The sequence below is a fragment of the Amphichorda felina genome, assembly GCF_050947745.1.
Source record: "Amphichorda felina strain 45539 chromosome Unknown scaffold_1, whole genome shotgun sequence".
Classification (NCBI taxonomy): domain Eukaryota; kingdom Fungi; phylum Ascomycota; class Sordariomycetes; order Hypocreales; family Bionectriaceae; genus Amphichorda; species Amphichorda felina.
Genome location: NW_028145049.1, coordinates 2,658,731 through 2,677,430, shown reverse-complemented (window position 1 = coordinate 2,677,430; position 18,700 = coordinate 2,658,731). Strand labels below are relative to the sequence as shown.

Here is an 18,700-nt window from a genome sequence, read left to right as displayed (position 1 = left end):
GTCTTCTCCGGTATTAGAGGAAAAGGAGATATAGAGATTTCTATTTTCCATATATTGATCTTGAAATCCCCTTGACGTTTTCCAGATGGAGTGTGGGCAGGCAAATTCGTGTTATAAAAAATCGAGCAGAAATTAAATCAATAAGACTTGGCAGAAGGTGCCACATGCAACTGCTCGTAGGCAAATAAACGTGACGAGGTTGGGGTTACTCGCTCTAGTAATACGTAGCACATACTGGTAGGAGCAAGTACTTAGGTACCTGGCTCTGTTGGATGTCATTTGGAAACCTGGTCGCTCTTGTTGATAATACGTACTTATACCTACTAGTATCTACCCACATATACGGTAGGTAGGTAGTTCTATTTACGTATATAGAGACGGCAGTGGTCGGCACTGGCCGGCATTGCGACTAGCTGGGGTCTTTACTTAATGTACTATCATAGCAAGTACTAGTAGTATGTTCCCGTTGCTTGTTTACCTTGCTAACTTATACTTACCTATTACTAGCAGTAGCACATTGTCGCCTTAGACACTTTGTAATGCAGTGCCTACCTTCTTTGAGTGGGTGCTCAGATAACGTAGAAGGTGAAAGGCAGTAGCACTGAGGAGAGAGTTCTTTGGTGGCTTCCATTTTCCACAGTTCTTCTGCCCTGGTGGTGGGGACTGGCAAGCTTCAGGCGCCGCCCGCACCTGCCCGGTGAGCCTGGAAGCGTCCATGTGGCCAGTCATTGACCCATTCCAGTGCTGCAGTCAGCGCAGTGTAGAGCACCTAGCCCTGTGGCCCCAGTCGCCAGCCCGCCAGCAAGCAAACAGGGGATCTTGCAAACTCAGACAAACACCTTCAAGTTTTTAATGCCAAAGTTTGAAGGCTCTTTGTTTTTGGGCATCTGCACGTCCGCAATCCCACAATCCCACAATCGCCCATCCCATCCCCGACCGCAACCTCAAATACCTATTACCGCCTCTGCTGGTGCCTTGAATCAGCACTGCCTAAGAACTAGGTAGTACTTACCTACTACTACTAGTACAGCAACTAGTAGTACTTCCTACTTGCCCATAACTAGGTCCGTACAGGCCGGTCAACCGCGATCGCATCGCCCGTTGTCCGAGGTCAGGTATGCTGGAAAACCTGGGATCCTCTCACCGTATCGTCACTTCCAAGGTTTGACGAGCCTCTGAGCCTGTGAGCCTCTGGCCTCTGAGGTGGTGCGGTCAGAAACCCAGGACCCACCGCGAATCGCCGCCGCCGCCAAGGGCGCCCACCATCCTCCACAGCCCTGACAAGGCCTGTTGGGTCAACCATCCAAGAAATTCGCTGGCTGTGCTTCTCTGGCCCCCCCCCCCCCCCCCCCCACTGCCGAACCACCGCCTCCATGGGCAGTGATTTGCTACCTTTATTCTCACCCAGCTGAAGCATTTTCCCTTCCTCTCTTCGGCTCAAAAGTTTAAAATCCACCCCAGGATTTTATTCGAGAGAGGCCCGCTGGTCGTACGAGTGCGTTACCGGCTGCTGTCCCGCCTTCACTACGACCGTCCTCCTTGGCCCTCCATCGACGACCTCGCTCCCGAATCGCCCCGAGCTGCCCCAAGCAGCTCGCCTTCAAGACGTCTTCCTCAAAGAAGAGGCGTATCTCCTCCCGGCATTCGGCACGAGACCCCAGCAACAGCCCCTCCCCAGATACCGCTCTGCCCTCCTGCGAGCCCGACGACGAACCAGCCTTCTCCTTCTCTGCCTCCGGGCCCGACAGCCCCCCCTCCTACCAAAGAGCAGACTCCCACCCCCCGGCCTCGAGCCTACCCCACAGGCTGCAGACAAACGGCAGCTCTCTCGTCTCAGCCGACTACGCCTCCTCCACCGCCTCCTCGCCCTGCTCCTCGGCCTACCCAGACGTGACATTGGACGGTGACAAGGGAGGAGAAGACGCTGGATCTGCACTAGCCAAGTCCAGAGGCCAGTCCCGGTACTGCGTCTCCAAGAGAGCCATCATGAACGGCGATGCCGACCTTCCCCACCGCTCGTCATCCCCACTCAAACGCCGTGCCTCGAGTATGGAGCCAGAAGGAGATTCCTGCGCCAAGGGGGGTTCAGACACCCAGGGGTCCAATGGCCTGCCCCGCGCCATGAGTGTTGATCCCCCAGAAGATAACAGAAATGCGTCTGCGGAAGGAAACCAAGCGAACAGTGAGTGAGCTCTTCATGGGAATTGACTTGCGTGCAGTAGTTCTAACTCGAGGCACCAGAACCGCCTCCCCCGATCCATGAGCAAGTCAAGATTATCGAAACCCTTCTCAAGGCATCCAAGGAGGCTCCGTTGAAAGAGGGGGAGAAGGCACATCTTGTTTCGCGCACCTGGGTGGACAAGGCTCTCTCCCTGCGATCCGACACCAAGCGAGCCAAGACCGACGAAGCAGACGTCAAGTCCCTAGGCCCTGTCGACAACTCAGACATCATTGAGGATGTTATTGTGGATTCGAGCGGGCTTGAATTTGTCCGCCTGAAGCCAGGAGCTGGTCTTGAGGATTTCGAGCTGTTCCCGGAAGATGCTTGGAACATGGTGGTTGACTGGTACGGCGTCAAGGATGGCCAGAAACCCATTGTGCGGACCGCGATCAGTGACTCCCCAGACGCTCAATCGGCTGGGGAGATCATATATGAGCTCCACCCTCCCATCTTTCGGATTCACCGACTTTGGTCCGAGATGAGCCCGTTCCCGATTGAACAGTCTCTCAAAGCCGAAAATCCACCACCGCTGATTCTTGTCCGGAGTCGCAAGAGTCACGCGCATACGTTCCTCAAGGACGCAAAGACGCTAGCTGGGATCCCCCTCGACCGTAAAGTTCGGTTGCATTCTGTTGCGTTCCCTCAGGATGCGGGAGAGAAGCCGAGCCCGAGTTCGGCCCTCACGCCTCCCGATTCCCCAACAAGAGAGAACTCGGGCAGCTCTCAAGACCCTTGGTCTCGTCTGCTCCTCGATGTCCCTACCTTCTCCCAGGTCCGGGACATGAGGATACAGCTGGATGTCCCTGACACCACCATCAACACAAAGTACAATGGAAAGTCATCCATACAACTGCACAATCTAGTCACCGACCAGACCCTTATACTGGATGAAGCCATTGACAATTGGTGGGTCAGCACTTATACCGGGAAACATGCGTCCAAACCCGTAAGGGGCCCCGTCAAAGCCACAGCCTCTGCTCTGTCATCAAATGCGAATAGCAGTCGTAATAGCCCCGCCCCCCAAGCGGCTGTGACTCGCGTAAGGGCCCAACGCAAGAGGCTGGGCAGGAGCTTGGGCGCAGTTGGCCTCCACAACCTGGGAAATACCTGCTACATGAACTCGGCCCTACAGTGTGTACGCAGCGTCGAAGAGCTAACGAAATATTTCCTCACCGACTCATATGTGGATGAGATCAACAAGACCAACCCCCTAGGCTACCATGGGAGGGTGGCCCTGGCCTACATGGGTCTCCTGAAGGAAATTTATGACGAAGGCCGAGGGTCTGTCAGTCCCCGAGACTTCAAGTCGACCGTCGGTCGTTGTCGAAGCACATTTCAGGGCTGGGGCCAGCAGGATTCCCAAGAGTTTCTTGGGTTCTTGCTCGACGGTCTTCAGGAGGATCTCAGCCGAGTCAAGAAGAAACCATACATTGAGAAACCCGACTCTACGGATGATATGATCAATGATCCGGAGGCTATCCGGAAGATGGCTGAGGAGGTGTGGGATATCACGAGGCGGCGAGACGACTCTGTCATTGCCGACCTTTTCACTGGCATGTACAAATCGACTCTGAAGTGCCCAGAGTGCGGCAAGATCAGCATCACATTTGACCCGTTCAACAACCTCACTCTGCCACTCCCCATCGAGGACATGTGGGTCAAAGCCGTCAAGTTCTTCCCGCTCAATGACTCTCCCGTTAAGATCGAGGTCGAACTCCCCAAGCACAGTGCTGTTGAGTTCTTGAAGCAGTTCATGTCGATTCGGACCGGGGTGCCGGTCGAGCGGTTGATGGGTGCAGAAGAGTTCAAGGAGAAGTTCTTCAGGATCTACGATAACCAGGGGGACATTTCGGATGATATCCAGTCCTCGGACATTCCGACACTTCATGAGCTGGAGGCGGTACCGACCAACTGGCCACTCAAGGGGAAGCCCAAGAAGCGATCTATGCTAGACGTCGACACCCCTGCCGACTCTGCTGACTGGGACGATCCAGCTTATGACACAATGGTTGTTCCTGTCTTCCATCGCCGCCCTCACGCCAGTGGCCGCCCCGAGGGAGCGTCTCCTCCACACTTCATCACCCTGAGACGTGAGGAAGCTTCCAACTACGACGTCATCCAACGCAAAGTGTTGGAAAAGGTAGCGACCTTCTCCACGTGGCCAACGCTCCGGCGGGCTGTGCAGGGAGAAGACAGCCAGAATGGCGACTCCGACGGCGTTATCGCCATAGCGTCCGACGCCGACTCTTCGGGTGACAGTAAGGTTGCTGCCCACTCCGTCCAGGGAGAGGATGACATGGTGGACGTCACTATGAAGGATGCCACTGAGCGGCGATCAGCGCTACCCGCTCTTCCGCATCAACCGGGTCTGCTGAGGCAGTTTAACACCAAGCGGCCTGCATTCCTCGAGCCAGACAGCTTCCTTGACCCCGAGCTCCAAAACCTGTTTGAGCTCTCCTACTTCTTCGACGGGTCGGAGGGCCCAGTTCCCACGGGTTGGGCTCAGGTGGACGCCCATAGGAATCTGCCCAAACTAGCTGATCGCATGCCGCAGCCCCCTGCGGAGAATGATGGGGGAAGCCCGGAGAGCTGGGGGAGCGTCGGCTCTGGAAATGAGGAAAGCAGCAACGAAGACACACCTAAGACGTCCAAGACGGAAACTGCGGAAACAAGGATGGCAGATGAGTCGAGCGACGAAGATGATAGGGGTCCCGTTCGGGTATGTGCAGGTCCCACCGCAACGCGAGAAGTTGAAATGTGACTAACAAAGCAGTTCGCCCGCCGCCCCCCTGCGCAGAAGTTGAAGGGGAAGAAGAAGTTCAAAGAGCACAAGACGTACGGAAAGAAGGGCAATAAGCGGCGAGAGAAGCAGATGCGGGCCCAAAAGGAGGCGCATCGCTCTGCTGCTGTCAAGCCCCAGCCTATGCCTCCCGCACAGGCCGATGGCGGGCCTCTCATCCGCCTTGGAGAGGGCCTTGTGGTCGATTGGAACGAGGAAGCGTGGGAGACCGTGTTTGGCGGTTCGTCTTTCAACAACACGGATAGCAATTACGGCACCAAGACATACGTGGACCTTGAGACGCTCCAGGACCCGGCACTGAAGATCACCCAGAGGCGGCGTCAGAACCGCCGCTCCCGTGGCATCACCCTCGAGGAGTGTCTGGACGAGTTTGAGAGGGCAGAAGTCCTGTCGGAGCAGGACATGTGGTACTGCCCTCGGTGCAAGGAGCACCGACGAGCAAGCAAGAAGTTTGACCTGTGGAAGACACCAGATATTCTAGTGGCGCACCTCAAGCGTTTCAGCAGCTCCGGTTACCGCCGTGACAAGTTGGACATCCTAGTCGACTTCCCGATCGAAGGTCTTGATCTGACCACACGCGTCATCGAGAAGGAGGACGGGCGTGAGGAAATATACGACCTCATTGCTGTCGACGACCACTATGGAGGCTTGGGCGGTGGGCATTACACAGCGTACGCCAAGAACTTCATGGATGGGCGTTGGTATAATTACAACGGTGCGTGGCCAAGCCTTGTGTGTACCAACTGGACATCTCACTGACATATTGCACAGATTCCTCCGTTAGCCAAGTCTCGGATCCATCTGCGGTCGTGACGAGCGCGGCATATCTCCTCTTTTACCGCCGACGATCTAACGGACCGCTTGGCGGGCAACGGTTTAAGGACATCTTTGAGAAGTTTGACAACCCGAATGATGACGACGACTCGGCCACCGAAGTCGGAGATGACCAGCGCTCTGAGGACAACTTCGGCCGTGGTACAGTCTTGGGAACGGGTCGCAGCTCACACAACGGGACCACGACCACAATCCGGCCGTTAGTTAGCTCTGACGACGAGGGCCCGCCGTCCTACGGGATTTCCACGGTTCATCCCAGCATTGAGGATGAGGGGGTCCAGATGACTGATCACTACCAGTCGTTGGGATCCAACCCGATCACCCAAGCGTGGAGCTTCGGTGAGTCCGGTAACAATGGCATTGGCGGATCTGATTGTGCGAGCGACACAGTGCAGGTCAGCTCTGAAGACGAACGTGGCCCGTTTGACCAGGATATTGAGATGAATTCTGTCACCGGGGAGAACTCTGATGCTGAAGACCGCGGGCTCATCTCGGTTCCTACCAAGGTTGAGGCCCATAGAAACTCGGAGGAGGTTGCTGAGATCCACGTCGAGGGCGACAAGGACACACAGTAGGTTGGTTGTCGATGGTGGCGTCGTATCCGCCGTCGAAAGAGACGCCGTGGGAAGGTGTATGCACACAGCATAAATCATGTGAATATGGCGACATGAATGATTGGGATGACAGAGGACATGCTTCCAACGACTGTTGATGAATGAGGCAAACAGGGAATGGGGGACGGGTTTGGGGAAGAGCAGGTTTAGAGGCGGAGACATGGAATGTCCACGATAGAGATAGACACACACGCGCTCGCATCTGGCAAGTGACGGACCGGCGCTTGGCTGCACGGATTATACATTTACAAACGAATAGTACATGAATAGTAGGTACCACCATGCATTGGATTCGGGTATAAGTCATTGGCATGGAGATGAAACTCGTCGTGTTTGGGACTCAGGACTGAAGACGAGAACTTGTATCCCACTCCAAACAGGGAAAGAGGGCAGACGCCTTCCAAGTGCCAAGCGTCTATTCGCATACAGGGCCGGGGGCATTCGTGGGGTAAGTGACCGGTGCTCCGGTTCATGAAATGCTTACGAATACTATTCCCCATAGGGTGGTAAGGCGTGATCTAGTCTTCACTACTGGACGGACAGGATTCCCGTATATGTCGGAGGATACGATAAGGGGTGTCGGCAGTTGATAAGCACTCTCGCGACATCACTGAGATCTCTGTCTGGCAGCATGGACGACAATGTCCAGCGGGCTCACTACTCGTTCGCCCGGTTTAGGTGGTCAGCACTTGAGTCGCCATGATGGCCCGGGACGGGCGCTAGATTGCGGCCGTGGAAGGTGATGGTGAGGGAACCAGGGTCCAGCAACGGAGGCAAGAGCCCGGAGAGATGCTGAGAAGGGTGTCGGACGCGAGGGTTGCTGGGAGGCCGCTCGGTGCAGGTCGCTGCATATTAATACATAGTAAGTAGGTCGGTAGGGAGGCATACAGTGAAGGCATGTAGATCAACGCGTAACATATGGAAGACAGCGCTGAGATGGTGACGAACGGAGTCATTATCTCAATCTGCAACATAGGCCTGTCATCCGTGTACAGTGAAAGATGGTCCAAAAGAAACACTCGTATCCTTCGCGTGGGATTCGGGAGTCTGACGGATATGCTTGTTGCTTGAAACGAGGATGACCCAAGCACTCGGGAGACTGCAGAAGCACGGCAGGATGCTGGCGGGGATTAGGGGCAGATTGTCTGCCGTTTCGAGAAGGTTGTACGCACGGCAGACAAACTGGGGGCGGCAGAGGGCAAGTCAGAGGCAGTATTACACAAAACTCCTCGCAGCCTGCTATGGTCCTCGTTTCCCAAGGGCGGGCCGTAGTAGGTGAAGCACGTACCGGACATGGATCAGGAAGGTTGTCTGAAGGATTACCGCCATGGAGAATGATCAAATTGCCATCCGCAAGGCAGACCAGGCGCGTAGAAAAGCGATGTCGAACGATTGTCTGGGGTTCTCTCAGAACTATTACTACATAGTACGTACGAAGTACTCGTAATATGAAGGGACGGAGACAGGGGGATGCCGTCTTGGATCTTATCGCAGGGGACTTTCTTTGGTGTTCCACCCGAAGGGTCACCGACTCCTCCTGCTGGGGTTGTTTGTCTCGGGTCGGTGATTGTTGAGCCAAGCTCTGCAGTCGCACACTGCTCGCCTCCATCCACGAGAATGATGAGATCCCTCTATCTGGGTTGCCACAGAGAGGGAAGCGGATGGCGATGACAGAGTTCGAGGTTCGTTCCTCAAAGCTGTCGGCAGTGGCCCTGGATGGCAAAATGGGGTGTTGTTGGAGGAGGGCGTCTTCTTGACGCAGTGTAAGACCAAGGCTCCACCAAAGTACTACGTAGACAATGACGATGGCCGAGGGCGGAGGGAAGGAGGGGAGGAGGCAATTGCCCGAGACAAGCAGCCACCAATTGGGAAGAAGCGAATTGGGGAAGGAGCACCGAGCAGCTGATACACGGCCATTCATTTGCGATGGTTGTCAGATGGGGGATGGGTCGCCCACTAGCAGTCCAGTTTAGTCCAGCCGTTCTTAGTACTTCGTAGCAGGTCCAGTAGAAAGTCCTCGTGCTCGAAGGTCGCTATTGACGAAAAGCGAAGGCTGCAGGGGGTGTTTCCTCTACAGCGGTCGAGCCTCCAGAGTCCGAGGTGACGAGGTCAAGGTGTGTTGGAATGAGCGGGGCTGTTGCTGTTGTGAGCCCGTCTGAGAGACGGTGAGGGGCAGCCAGCTGCAGTGGCAGGTGCAGTGGCTGCACTTGCTGGGGCCACTGGAGTGCTGAGAGGAACCCCGAGATTGGCGCCTTGCAGCCTGCCCGGTGGGTCTAGGTGGGGCCCAGCAGGTCGCGGGCCACAGGCTGGCACGGACTGGCTCAGACGTCTAACCTACTGTAGCCACAGGGGCCAGGGCCAGAGACCAAAACGAGGGGGGCCCTGGCCCCGATGCTTCGATGTCCTTTCTCGAAAACGACCAGAAGCCCAGCGGGTGCTTCGGCGACCCCAGCGCGCTGCAGCGTGACAGCAGGCCCCCAAGATGCCACGCTGAAGATCCGCCTGCCCATTCAGGGGCGATAGGCGGTTGATCCAACGCCATCACCCCTTCACAGCCCAGCCCTCTAGCTGCTTGCCGAGTTTGACCGCCCAACTTCGCGCAGGCCCATTTGCCCATGCTTGCCCTCGCCGCTCAACAGGATCGTGATATTCCATCATTGTTCGCCCCTGCCCCCCATTTTCTTCTTCCCCGGCTACAGACATGCACGTGCAATCGGATCGGAGTTGCGCAGCACGAGCCTCGTGCACACAATGGCCAGATTAGAGTTGATATCGCAACCATGTCGCCACCTCAGGTGCATAAGATTCGCGCCATTGCATCGGTGGCTCGTCTACTAGTAATCGCCGGCTGTATGTACATCCAATACCAATCCTCACGGTCAAGATCAGACGTGATGACTGCAGCGTGCAGCCAATGGCGTGACAAGGTGTCCTTGGACGCCCTCCGGGAGCTCATCGCCGACCAGCAACTGCTGTTAACTGAGTGTCCCCATTTGGGCCCGGTGCCTACAGCCTCGTCCGCAGAATTGCAGGCAGAACGCCAGACACTCAGCGCCCGCTGATCCCTACCCCAATCTCTAGACCCTCTCGGAACATGGCGCCCAAGCTGCCATGCCGGCTCGGGCTCGATGGTGGCCGAGTCCCATCGCCTTGTCTCCTGTTGGTTCCAGTAGCACAAGGGCCTTGGGGTAGGTTCACACAACACACGAATACAGGTGGCCGATGTACCAGGAGCAGCACGAATCACGTAAGACTCGCCGTGGTCGATAGCCCAGTTGTACGGATAGCCACTGCAGTAATTATAAGATAATACCTACCACTCGTAGTAGTCGACGCTGCGAGTCCATTCACCGTTGCCTTTGGGGGCTGGGCTGGGCTGGCTCTCAGTTTCTTAGCGGGCCCCGTCCAGCAACTTCTTGTGGGGGGCAAAACCCCCCGGGGCAACTCTGGGTGGACGGCGACAGTAGAGGGTTCACCGGCCAGACAGAGTGGGAGTCTCTAGAGTCCTGCTCCTGCTGGAATGCATCGATCGCCTCTATTGCAGTAGCTGAGCCGGCATCGAGGCGCGTACCTTATCGGGCGAGGTGGTAGTGGCCCTAGCGAGTGGTGAGAGTAGTAGAAGAGCACGAGCTCAAGATAGGTAGGCACAGGTCGCCACCCACAACGGATACATGAACCCAAACTGCCCTGGACTGTCCGTTTCTGAGGCAGGTAATCCGCAATAGCGCCCACCCTACTCAGGCACCTACCTACTCATCAGGGCCTACCTACCTACCTTCCCTACGTCCCGTCTGGAAGTAGCCACCCATTCATTGCTTTCTCTCGACTCGTACATCGTACTTTCTTTCCTTTTCTTCTTCTATCCTTGATCTTACCATAAATCCCATCTTGTATCTCCTTTCCTTCCCCTCCCTCTCCCAACCAAACTCGATCGCGTTCGCGGCCCAGACGCCCAAGATAAGACGGACCACTCAATTTCGACGACGAATCGTCGGTAAGAGCACAGTCGACACAAACCACCCGCGAACCCAAACCCCAGCCCTCGAGCGCCGATCTTAGGCGCCCTGGCATGTCCAACGATTCGCCTCTTCCCGTGAGTCTTATTAGCCAGATCAATCGCATCCTCTACTCGTACTGCCTGGTGCCATTTGAACCATCGAACACACTGTCCGCCCTCGTACCCACGGCCCCCGCCACCACCAGCCAAACAGAGACCATACCCCCGTCCCTTGGTTGCTTGGTCACCCCCGGGGCCCCAGTCCCTGCTCTGGCGCCCTGCACAGATGCCCTGGAGGAACGAAGACATGCGCCTGCGCCATGTGTCCATCTCTTCAGCTGCTGCGCCAATATCTGCCCGGTCTAACAGGGGCTTCCTGGCCTCCAGTTGGACTCGTCGTTCCTTCCCATTTCTCCTTCACTCTGGCCTGTCCGTCCGTCTGCCTCATTTTACCACCTTCAGTCTGGTCGTTTCGTTCTTTCCACCTCCTCCTCTCTCATTGATCCCACCCCATCCTGTCCTTTCCCCTTACCGCGCATCGCCACCCACTGACTCGACGACCACCTCAGACCAGACGAGTCGACCCGGCGCATTCGCCCGGCACCGAACAGTATCCACCCTGGGAAACGCAGGTCCGACAAAACTAACCTCGAGACCCGGGCCATTCGACTTCTGTGTCATTGACGCACGCAATTGCAAGGACATGGTTGCGCACTGACAGTCACATCCTGGGCGCAATCCTCACGTCGGAAAGCCGCACCATTTTCACGACTCTTTCACCTGCTGTTCGTCCGAGTCTTTCCCCCGACAGTTGGCAGCGGTGGCCTCCTCCCGCGACCTCTCTTCACCAGGCCAAGCCGCCTCAAAGGCCACGGCGCCGTAGCCACTCTCCCAATTACCCGACGACAAGCTGGCACTTCACTGCAATTATCGACCTACTCATCTAGCAAAACGCCCGACTACCAAAGAGGCTCGGTGATCTTGGACGGTCCTTTTATGACCTCGACCTAGCGGCGCGAAACTCGATATACTAGTCCCGCCCTTCGTCAGACGTCCTGATTGCTTCGCGCCAACCCTCTGTCTTTGTGGTCCAAGGCGATCCAGTCGCGGGACTGGTCGCTCTCCGTCACAATCATGGACAGTCCCGCATGCCATGTCATCTATGTCAACCGCAATGTCGATCAGGAGCGCCTAGTTCGCGTCAGCTCCTGGGAGGAGTCAGCAGATGGTTGGCAGGATAGCGGGACTCGCAAAGAGTTGCAGCCTCTTCTAGAGGCTTTCGGCGAAGGTTTGTTCCATACAAGTAACATTTCCAGTCCCCAAAGCTAATGAGTTGGGTCATATCAGTCCATACTTGCAAGTCCGGTGTAGCTTGCCTGGAAAAGTTGGTCCAGCTTCTCGACGGATCTATGATCGACTTGAAACCGACGATAGTATTGTTCGACACCCCACGCCACGAGTTTGTGGGACATGAACCTCGCTCGTCCTCTCGACCCCCCTCACCAGCGTCCGACACTACGTCCTGCGCCGCCGAGATCTTAGCCCCCGACGAAGAGCTATATGGCCTCAATCTACTCCGGAAGTTAAACACGGAAGCGCGCCTTCGGAACGTGGCCAAACTGGTAGTTCCAATGCCTATCATCAGTCGCCGATCTGAAGAACAGCTATTGCTTCCCTCGGCAACGGGATTAAAAATAACAGACGTGGGCGGCGTCCGAGATCCCACTCCTCTGACCGGCCTGGCTGCCAACCGTCCCGGTATCAGGAAATGTCTCGAGCTTGGCGCGGCCGATGTGATCATCGGGCCCCTGAATTCGAAGTGTATCTCAGCGTTGGAGATATCTGCGTACCGAGCACATCGGGAGGCTGCCAAAGAGCAGCAAGCGCTCTTGGAGATCAAACGCGGCCGTCAACGATCATGGGTAGGCATGAACGAGGAGAGACCATTCGCCTATCTGCGCGAGGCAATGGTCTCGGGGCTTATGAAAGGAATATGCCGCATAGGCCTTGAAGATGATCAGATCAACAGCGTCCACGTAGCAGTGTCTACCGAACGGCAGGCTGAGATTGCGCTGGCGGTCGCCGAATGGCACTTCTCAGCCCACGCATACACTGATGACGAATTGGTTGTTGCCTCCATGATCATGTTCAAGCATACGCTCAGTATGCCCGGTCTGGAAAACTGGCGGATACCGGCAGGTAAGTTGCATTCACCCTGCTCCACTGCGAGCACCCGCACCGACAGCAGCTAATGCACGAATCCATCAGACCAATTGATCAGTTTCCTCGTGGCATGCCGAGCTGCATACAATAGCTTCGTACCCTACCATAACTTCCGCCATGTAGTGGATGTACTACAAGCCACTTTCAACTTCCTCATCCACATCGGCTCGATTGCACCATATCCAGGATCCCCAGAAGGGCCAATTGCGCAGCCCGCAGAAAATTCGCCGATGGGCTCGTTGATCTCTTCCTTTGAGGCTCTGACACTGCTTATCACCGCCATCGGTCACGACGTTGGACATCCCGGTGTCAATAACGGATTTCTAGTAACACTAAATGCACCACTAGCGCAGCTTTACAACGATCGATCTGTGCTCGAGTCGTTTCACTGTGCTGCTTTTTCACAAATCCTGCGTCGATATTGGCCAGCCGCTTTCGAGGACACCAAAATGCGGAAGCTCATGATCAGCTCCATCCTGGCGACCGACATGGGAACGCATTTTGATTACATGAAGAGACTAGGCGAGACCCAGGAAAAGCTGCAGGTCAATAACACCACAGACGGCTGGAACGGTCGACAGATCGAGGATCAAAGAGCGCTGGCATGCTCCCTTTTGATTAAGTGCGCGGACATTAGCAACGTGGTAGGTGCATCAGACTGGGGCGGGGACCAACAAGGCCCAAAATGTGGACAATGCGGCGGCTAATATTCACAACAGGCGAGGCGCTACGAGACTGCGGTGCAATGGATGCACATCCTCTCAGAGGAGTTCTCCCGGCAGGCTTCAATGGAAGACGAGCTCGAGATCCCCTCTACCTTTATGGCCCCCCCGAAGAAGGACATTGAATCATTGGTGAAATCCCAGCTTGGTTTTATGAACCTTTTCGCCATACCTTTGTTCCAAGGAGTAGCCGATATCATGCCGGGCATGAAATACACCGTGGACGAGCTGGATATTAATAAGGGTCTCTTCGAGCGCATGGTTGAAGAGGAGAAGGCCAAAAAGCCCAAGGATGATCCAGCACGAAAGCGGCTCCTCAAAGAAGGTACATTCTCTCCCAGAACCATGAGTTTTGCGGCCGGGATGGAGGAGAGTAATAAAGAGCCAACGCCACAGAACGATGACAAGGCAGGAAAGTCCAGTGATGGTACACCCAGGGTCCTAGCCGAAACGCCACCCGTGCTGGTTGACGCAGAGGAGCCCGAGGACGAGGTGTTGGACCCCCCATTAAGTCATCCAACAAGAAAATCGGCACATGTCCCGCAGTCGATCGACGGCAAGGTCTCCCCGTTTGATGCCGTGAGACAGCTAGCCAACAGCGACCCGTTCCAGAATCAGGGGCAAGGGGCCGGAGGGAGAGCAGACGAGAGCTCGGCCCTACCAGGCAGGCAGAGGTGCAGCGAAACGACAGAGGGCAGCGCCTCGGCTGGGCTGACGGGCGACTGGGCGTCCCAAGCGACAAGCGCCACGGGCAGAATACCCATGTCGCCCAGCACCAAGGGCACGAGTATCGTGAGCAAGGAATCAGGCGAACGACCGACGAGCGCGCCAGGACTCTACGAGAGGACAAGGCGGCCGGGTGGCGACTCGACAGCCAGCACCAAACACGGCGAAGCAGGAGACTACGAAGAGTCGAGCACCGGAAGCCAGAGCCTGGGAAAGGCCGAGGGCAAGGCGCTGCGAAAGAAGCCAAGCAGGTTTCGGATGAGGGACTTTCCCTTCTTCCGAAGGCACAAGGGGACGAGCCCACAACAGGCAGAAAGCTATGCAACTTGAAGGTTGCGTGGTATGAGGAACGATTGGCGTTTGTATACTAAAGATTGGGGTCGGAACGACATGGAGGGCGAATGACCTCTAGGTGCAGTGCTCTCTGTCCGCAAGGACCCTTGGGGGTGTCGTGGTACCTGATATTATATATATATGACATGTGTTTACATGAGATATGTATATTTGTAGCACATGGATACCAGATGGGTAAGTATATACATGGTCAGGGGTGATGGGGGCATGACCTTTCTTTATGGCGGAGCGATTTGGGGCTGGCGTTCTTGGTGGAGTTTTTCAACGGGATCGACTCGACGGCAGCGGAGGTCATGGAGAGGCAGCCGTAGGCATCCATGTGATGTATCTAGCGCAGTCACAGACAGAAGTGATGGGGCAGCGATGAATACAAGGGTCTCAACTCTTGGTACGTCAAGCGGCATCTCTCTCAACACAAGCGACTGTGGTGTTATGGCGGCCACCAAGGACGCCTGAGGCAACTGTATCGAATGCATGCATATAGATACTACTAGGTATAGTATGTATCCGTAGGGGGTGCTCCGCGGATACTATGAGTACGGACACATTTCATATCACCATGTAGTACTTGTAGAACGAGTAAGGGTAGGCGGCAAACAGCCAGAAGCAAGGAAAGCGTCCAAGTGGGCCTTGAAATTGCAGCATGTGAACATAGTGGTAGTAGCAAGACGGGCAGGGGCGGAATCAGATAACGTATTTGAAGTGGACACATCATATAGGTAGGTACAATAGGTAGTAATCATACCTTACCTACGAGTACTTGTACCGTAGTGTTTACCACCCACTACCTAAGGCACCTAACCTACTAGGTAGTACTGAGTATGTAGGAAGAACTGCTACCCTAGAGGCGACAGCTCAAGGGTAAAAAGGGGGAAGGGGCGAGGACGAAGAGACTACCTAATTTGTCGAGGTTGTGTTAGAACGGGAAGGGACTGGGCGGCCAAGCTGAATTCTAGGGATCTGCTCTTGCCGTTATCATACCTACTACTAACTCACAGTACAGATAAGCTGTAGTACAGATACCTACGTAAGTAGTCATACGTAGTTCATACGTACCTCAGGTAGATAGGTAGGTGGCCCGTACCCCGCCTCCAAGCATGGCTCGAACACGGGCGGATCGATCCCGACCTTGGATCTTCCACCTCATTCATCCTAGATCCACAATCCCCGATCCTGATGGCAGGCCACGGGATGGACCCAATCTTCTCCACGTAGCAATACTATGTACGTACGTACTCCTTCTCGTACATCAATTGATTCTGCGGCCCACCATACACTCCGTCGGCATCGAACCGGGGCGACGGAGCAACACCAGTGCCCGAGGGCTGTCAGGAGGTGATGGGGTCAGTATCAACTTATTGGTTGGAGAAAAGCTGGGGTTGACAGGGTACACGGCAGGGTAAACGGCAGGGTACACGGCAGGGTATACCGCATGGGGTACTATTATGGCCCTTAGACCCATGAGTCCATGGGGTAACCATACGAGTACCTGTGCGGGGTTTCAAGCCTCGAGCCTCCTCGACAGTCTCGAGACGATCACACTGCTGATGGATGGGGCCCCCAGGCTGAGGCACCCTTGGCACGTCCCCGACAGTCCATGGATAACAGATACAACATCCTCTCCAGCTCTCCAAGACCCCGGTCCGCGATGTCGTCCTTCTCTTCTCCGCATAGCCTCAATCCTCACTCCCTCGCTACCTCATTCTCCCATCCGCGTTCTCCCTAGACGGCCCTCGTCATCTCGTCACTCTCGCCCTCCCAGTCACAACCACCACGGACGCCAAGATGCCGACTGTGCCAGAGCCCAGGCCCACCGAGACGCCTCTCCCCCAGTCGCCCCCGGGCGACTTCATGACCCCAGACCAGTGGGAGGTCTTCTACGCCCTCCTCGACGGTGCCCTGCCCGCCATCACCTCGAAATCCAAAGCAGCCGGCGACGGTCTCCAGATCGCCCTTCCAGATGACGAGTTTAAGGCGCTGCTCAAGCAAGCAGCCAAGGGGCTGCCTGACGGCCAGTCAACCAAGGACCTGGCCGATTTCTTCGCCTGCCGGTTGTCTACGGAACCAGCCCTGAGAGACGACTGCCTCCGCATGCTGGCGGTCAGCCCGGCCAAGGCAAAGCTCGCCAGCGTCATGGGCATGATGAAGTAGGTCTTGATACTTGCAGGCTCTCGAATTCCCCCGTTGCCTGACCAAGTCATTAGTACCCGTGTGGGAAGCCTCCTCTTCACGGGTTATTGGCAGCCCATCACCATGCAGCCCACCCCCGTCCGGGAGGCCATCCTGAAATCGTGGGACAAGTCCCGCTTTGCCACCCTCAAGAACCTTGCCAAGGTCATCACCGGTCTGGCCATGAAGGGTGCCGTCGTGACCAACGAGCCCTTCCACCGCCTCTCAGGCTACACCAACATCCCCAAGAACTGGACCCGCGTCGAGGGGTATCCCTTCGACTTCATCCAGCCTGGCGCCGGCAACGAGCCCTACGTCATCGAGACCGATGTTGTCGTTGTCGGCTCCGGTCCTGGGGGCGGTGTTTCCGCCAAGAACCTCTCCGAGGCTGGTCACCGCGTCCTTGTCGTCGACAAGGGATACTACTTTCCGCCATCCCAGCTTCCCATGCCCCTGGATGCGGGAGCGCATCACCTATTGGACAACTCCGGCGCCATTTTCAGCGAGGACGGCGGCGTCAATATCCTCGCTGGGAGCAACTGGGGTGGCGGAGGCACCGTCAACTGGAGCGTCTGCCTGCGCACGCAAGACTACGTGCGCAAGGAGTGGGTGGACGCTGGCCTGCCCATGTTCGGGACCAAGCGCTACGACCAGTGCCTGGATCGGGTCTGGGACTTTGTCGGTGCCGGTATGGATGCTATCCGGCACAACCACCGCAACAACGCCGTCCTAGAGGGGTCAAGAAAGCTCGGGTGGAAGGCCTACCCCGTGGCCCAGAACACGGCCAACAAGGAGCACTACTGCGGCCGCTGCTATATGGGCTGCGGCTCGGGCGAGAAGAGGGGCCCTGCGGTTGCCTGGCTGCCGGCTGCGGCCGAGGCGGGCGCCCAGTTCATGGAAGGGTTCCAGGCTGAGAAGATCGTCTTTGACAAGGATGGCAAGACGGCCACCGGGGTCGAAGGCCAGTGGCTATCGAGGGGACCGCGTGGCAGCGTGAGCGCGCCCCAGAGCGAGCGTACCAAGAGGAGGGTCCAGATCAAGGCGAAGAGGGTCATTGTTTCCGGCGGATCCTTACGGAGTCCCCTTCTTCTCGAGGCCAGTGGCATAGAGGTGAGATTTTTCAGTTTGGCGACTCTTTCGGAATGAAACCCCCTCCCCTTTTTTCTCTAACAGGAGACTCTAGAACCCTCAAGTCGGAAAGAATCTCTACATTCACCCTGCCAATATCATCTCGACGACCTTTGATGAGCAGACAGATGGATGGGAGGGAGGTATTATTACGGCCTGTAACAGCGAGTTTGAGAACCTCGACGGCAAGGGCCACGGCGTCAAGATAGAGACGGCATGTATGATGGTGAGTAAACCGCGAGGCAGCACCACGGCACTGTTCAAGTTGGCTAACACGCATGTCAGCCCACCACCTCCCTTGCTGGGCACCCCTGGAGCAGCGGCATAAACTCCAAGCTACTCATGGCCAAGTACTCGCGTCTGGGGACCTTTATCACCATCACGCGCGAACGCGACACTGGCAGCGTGTTCCGCGACCCCAAGACGGGCAACCCGCGCATCGTCTATGAGATTTCCGACTTCGATCGCGAGCACGCCATCGAGGGGTTGGCTGCCATCTCCAAGATCTGCTACGTCTCAGGCGCGACAGAGATCCAGCCCTACCTCCCGGACATAAAACCCCTCATCGTCGACCAGAAGGCGGCCGCATCCTTTTTGGCACGCTCGGCCAGGGGCGAGGTCAAGGACCCCGAGTTCACGGACCCGGCGCTGGCTGCATGGCTGCAGCATCTGCGGACCACGGCAGCGAGTGCCTCGTTCCGGCCTATAGCATCGGCGCACCAGATGGGAACGTGCCGGATGAGCGCGACGGCGGACACGGGCGTGGTGGACGAGATGGGCAAGGTCTGGGGCCGCGAGGGCCTGTATGTAGCAGACGGGAGTGTGCTGCCGAGTGCGAGCGGCGTGAACCCCATGATTACCATTATGGCGATATCAGATTGGATTTCAAGGGGTGTAAGCCAGGGGCTGTGA

General features: G+C 56.4%; 3 protein-coding genes across 3 annotated transcripts; all 3 read left to right on the top strand.

The window, feature by feature from the left end:
- Positions 1-1,373: 1,373 nt before the first annotated feature.
- On the top strand, positions 1,374-6,430 carry ACO1O0_000863 (putative ubiquitin-specific protease UBP12; the record flags this gene model as incomplete). The annotated part of the gene is made up of 5 exons (XM_083190359.1): positions 1,374-1,380; positions 1,679-2,182; positions 2,242-4,940; positions 5,019-5,736; positions 5,793-6,430. 5 exons carry the CDS (start codon positions 1,374-1,376, stop codon positions 6,428-6,430), a joined length of 4,566 nt encoding a protein of 1,521 aa, XP_083054218.1.
- A 5,170-nt stretch (positions 6,431-11,600) lies between these two features.
- PDE2 (3',5'-cyclic-nucleotide phosphodiesterase PDE2) lies at positions 11,601-14,467 on the top strand (the record flags this gene model as incomplete). Its single annotated transcript, XM_083190358.1, has 4 exons — positions 11,601-11,754; positions 11,838-12,665; positions 12,813-13,333; positions 13,409-14,467. 4 exons carry the CDS (start codon positions 11,601-11,603, stop codon positions 14,465-14,467), a joined length of 2,562 nt encoding a protein of 853 aa, XP_083054217.1.
- A 1,809-nt stretch (positions 14,468-16,276) lies between these two features.
- Positions 16,277-18,700, top strand: ACO1O0_000861 (uncharacterized protein; the record flags this gene model as incomplete). The annotated part of the gene is made up of 4 exons (XM_083190357.1): positions 16,277-16,638; positions 16,696-17,770; positions 17,844-18,014; positions 18,074-18,700. 4 exons carry the CDS (start codon positions 16,277-16,279, stop codon positions 18,698-18,700), a joined length of 2,235 nt encoding a protein of 744 aa, XP_083054216.1.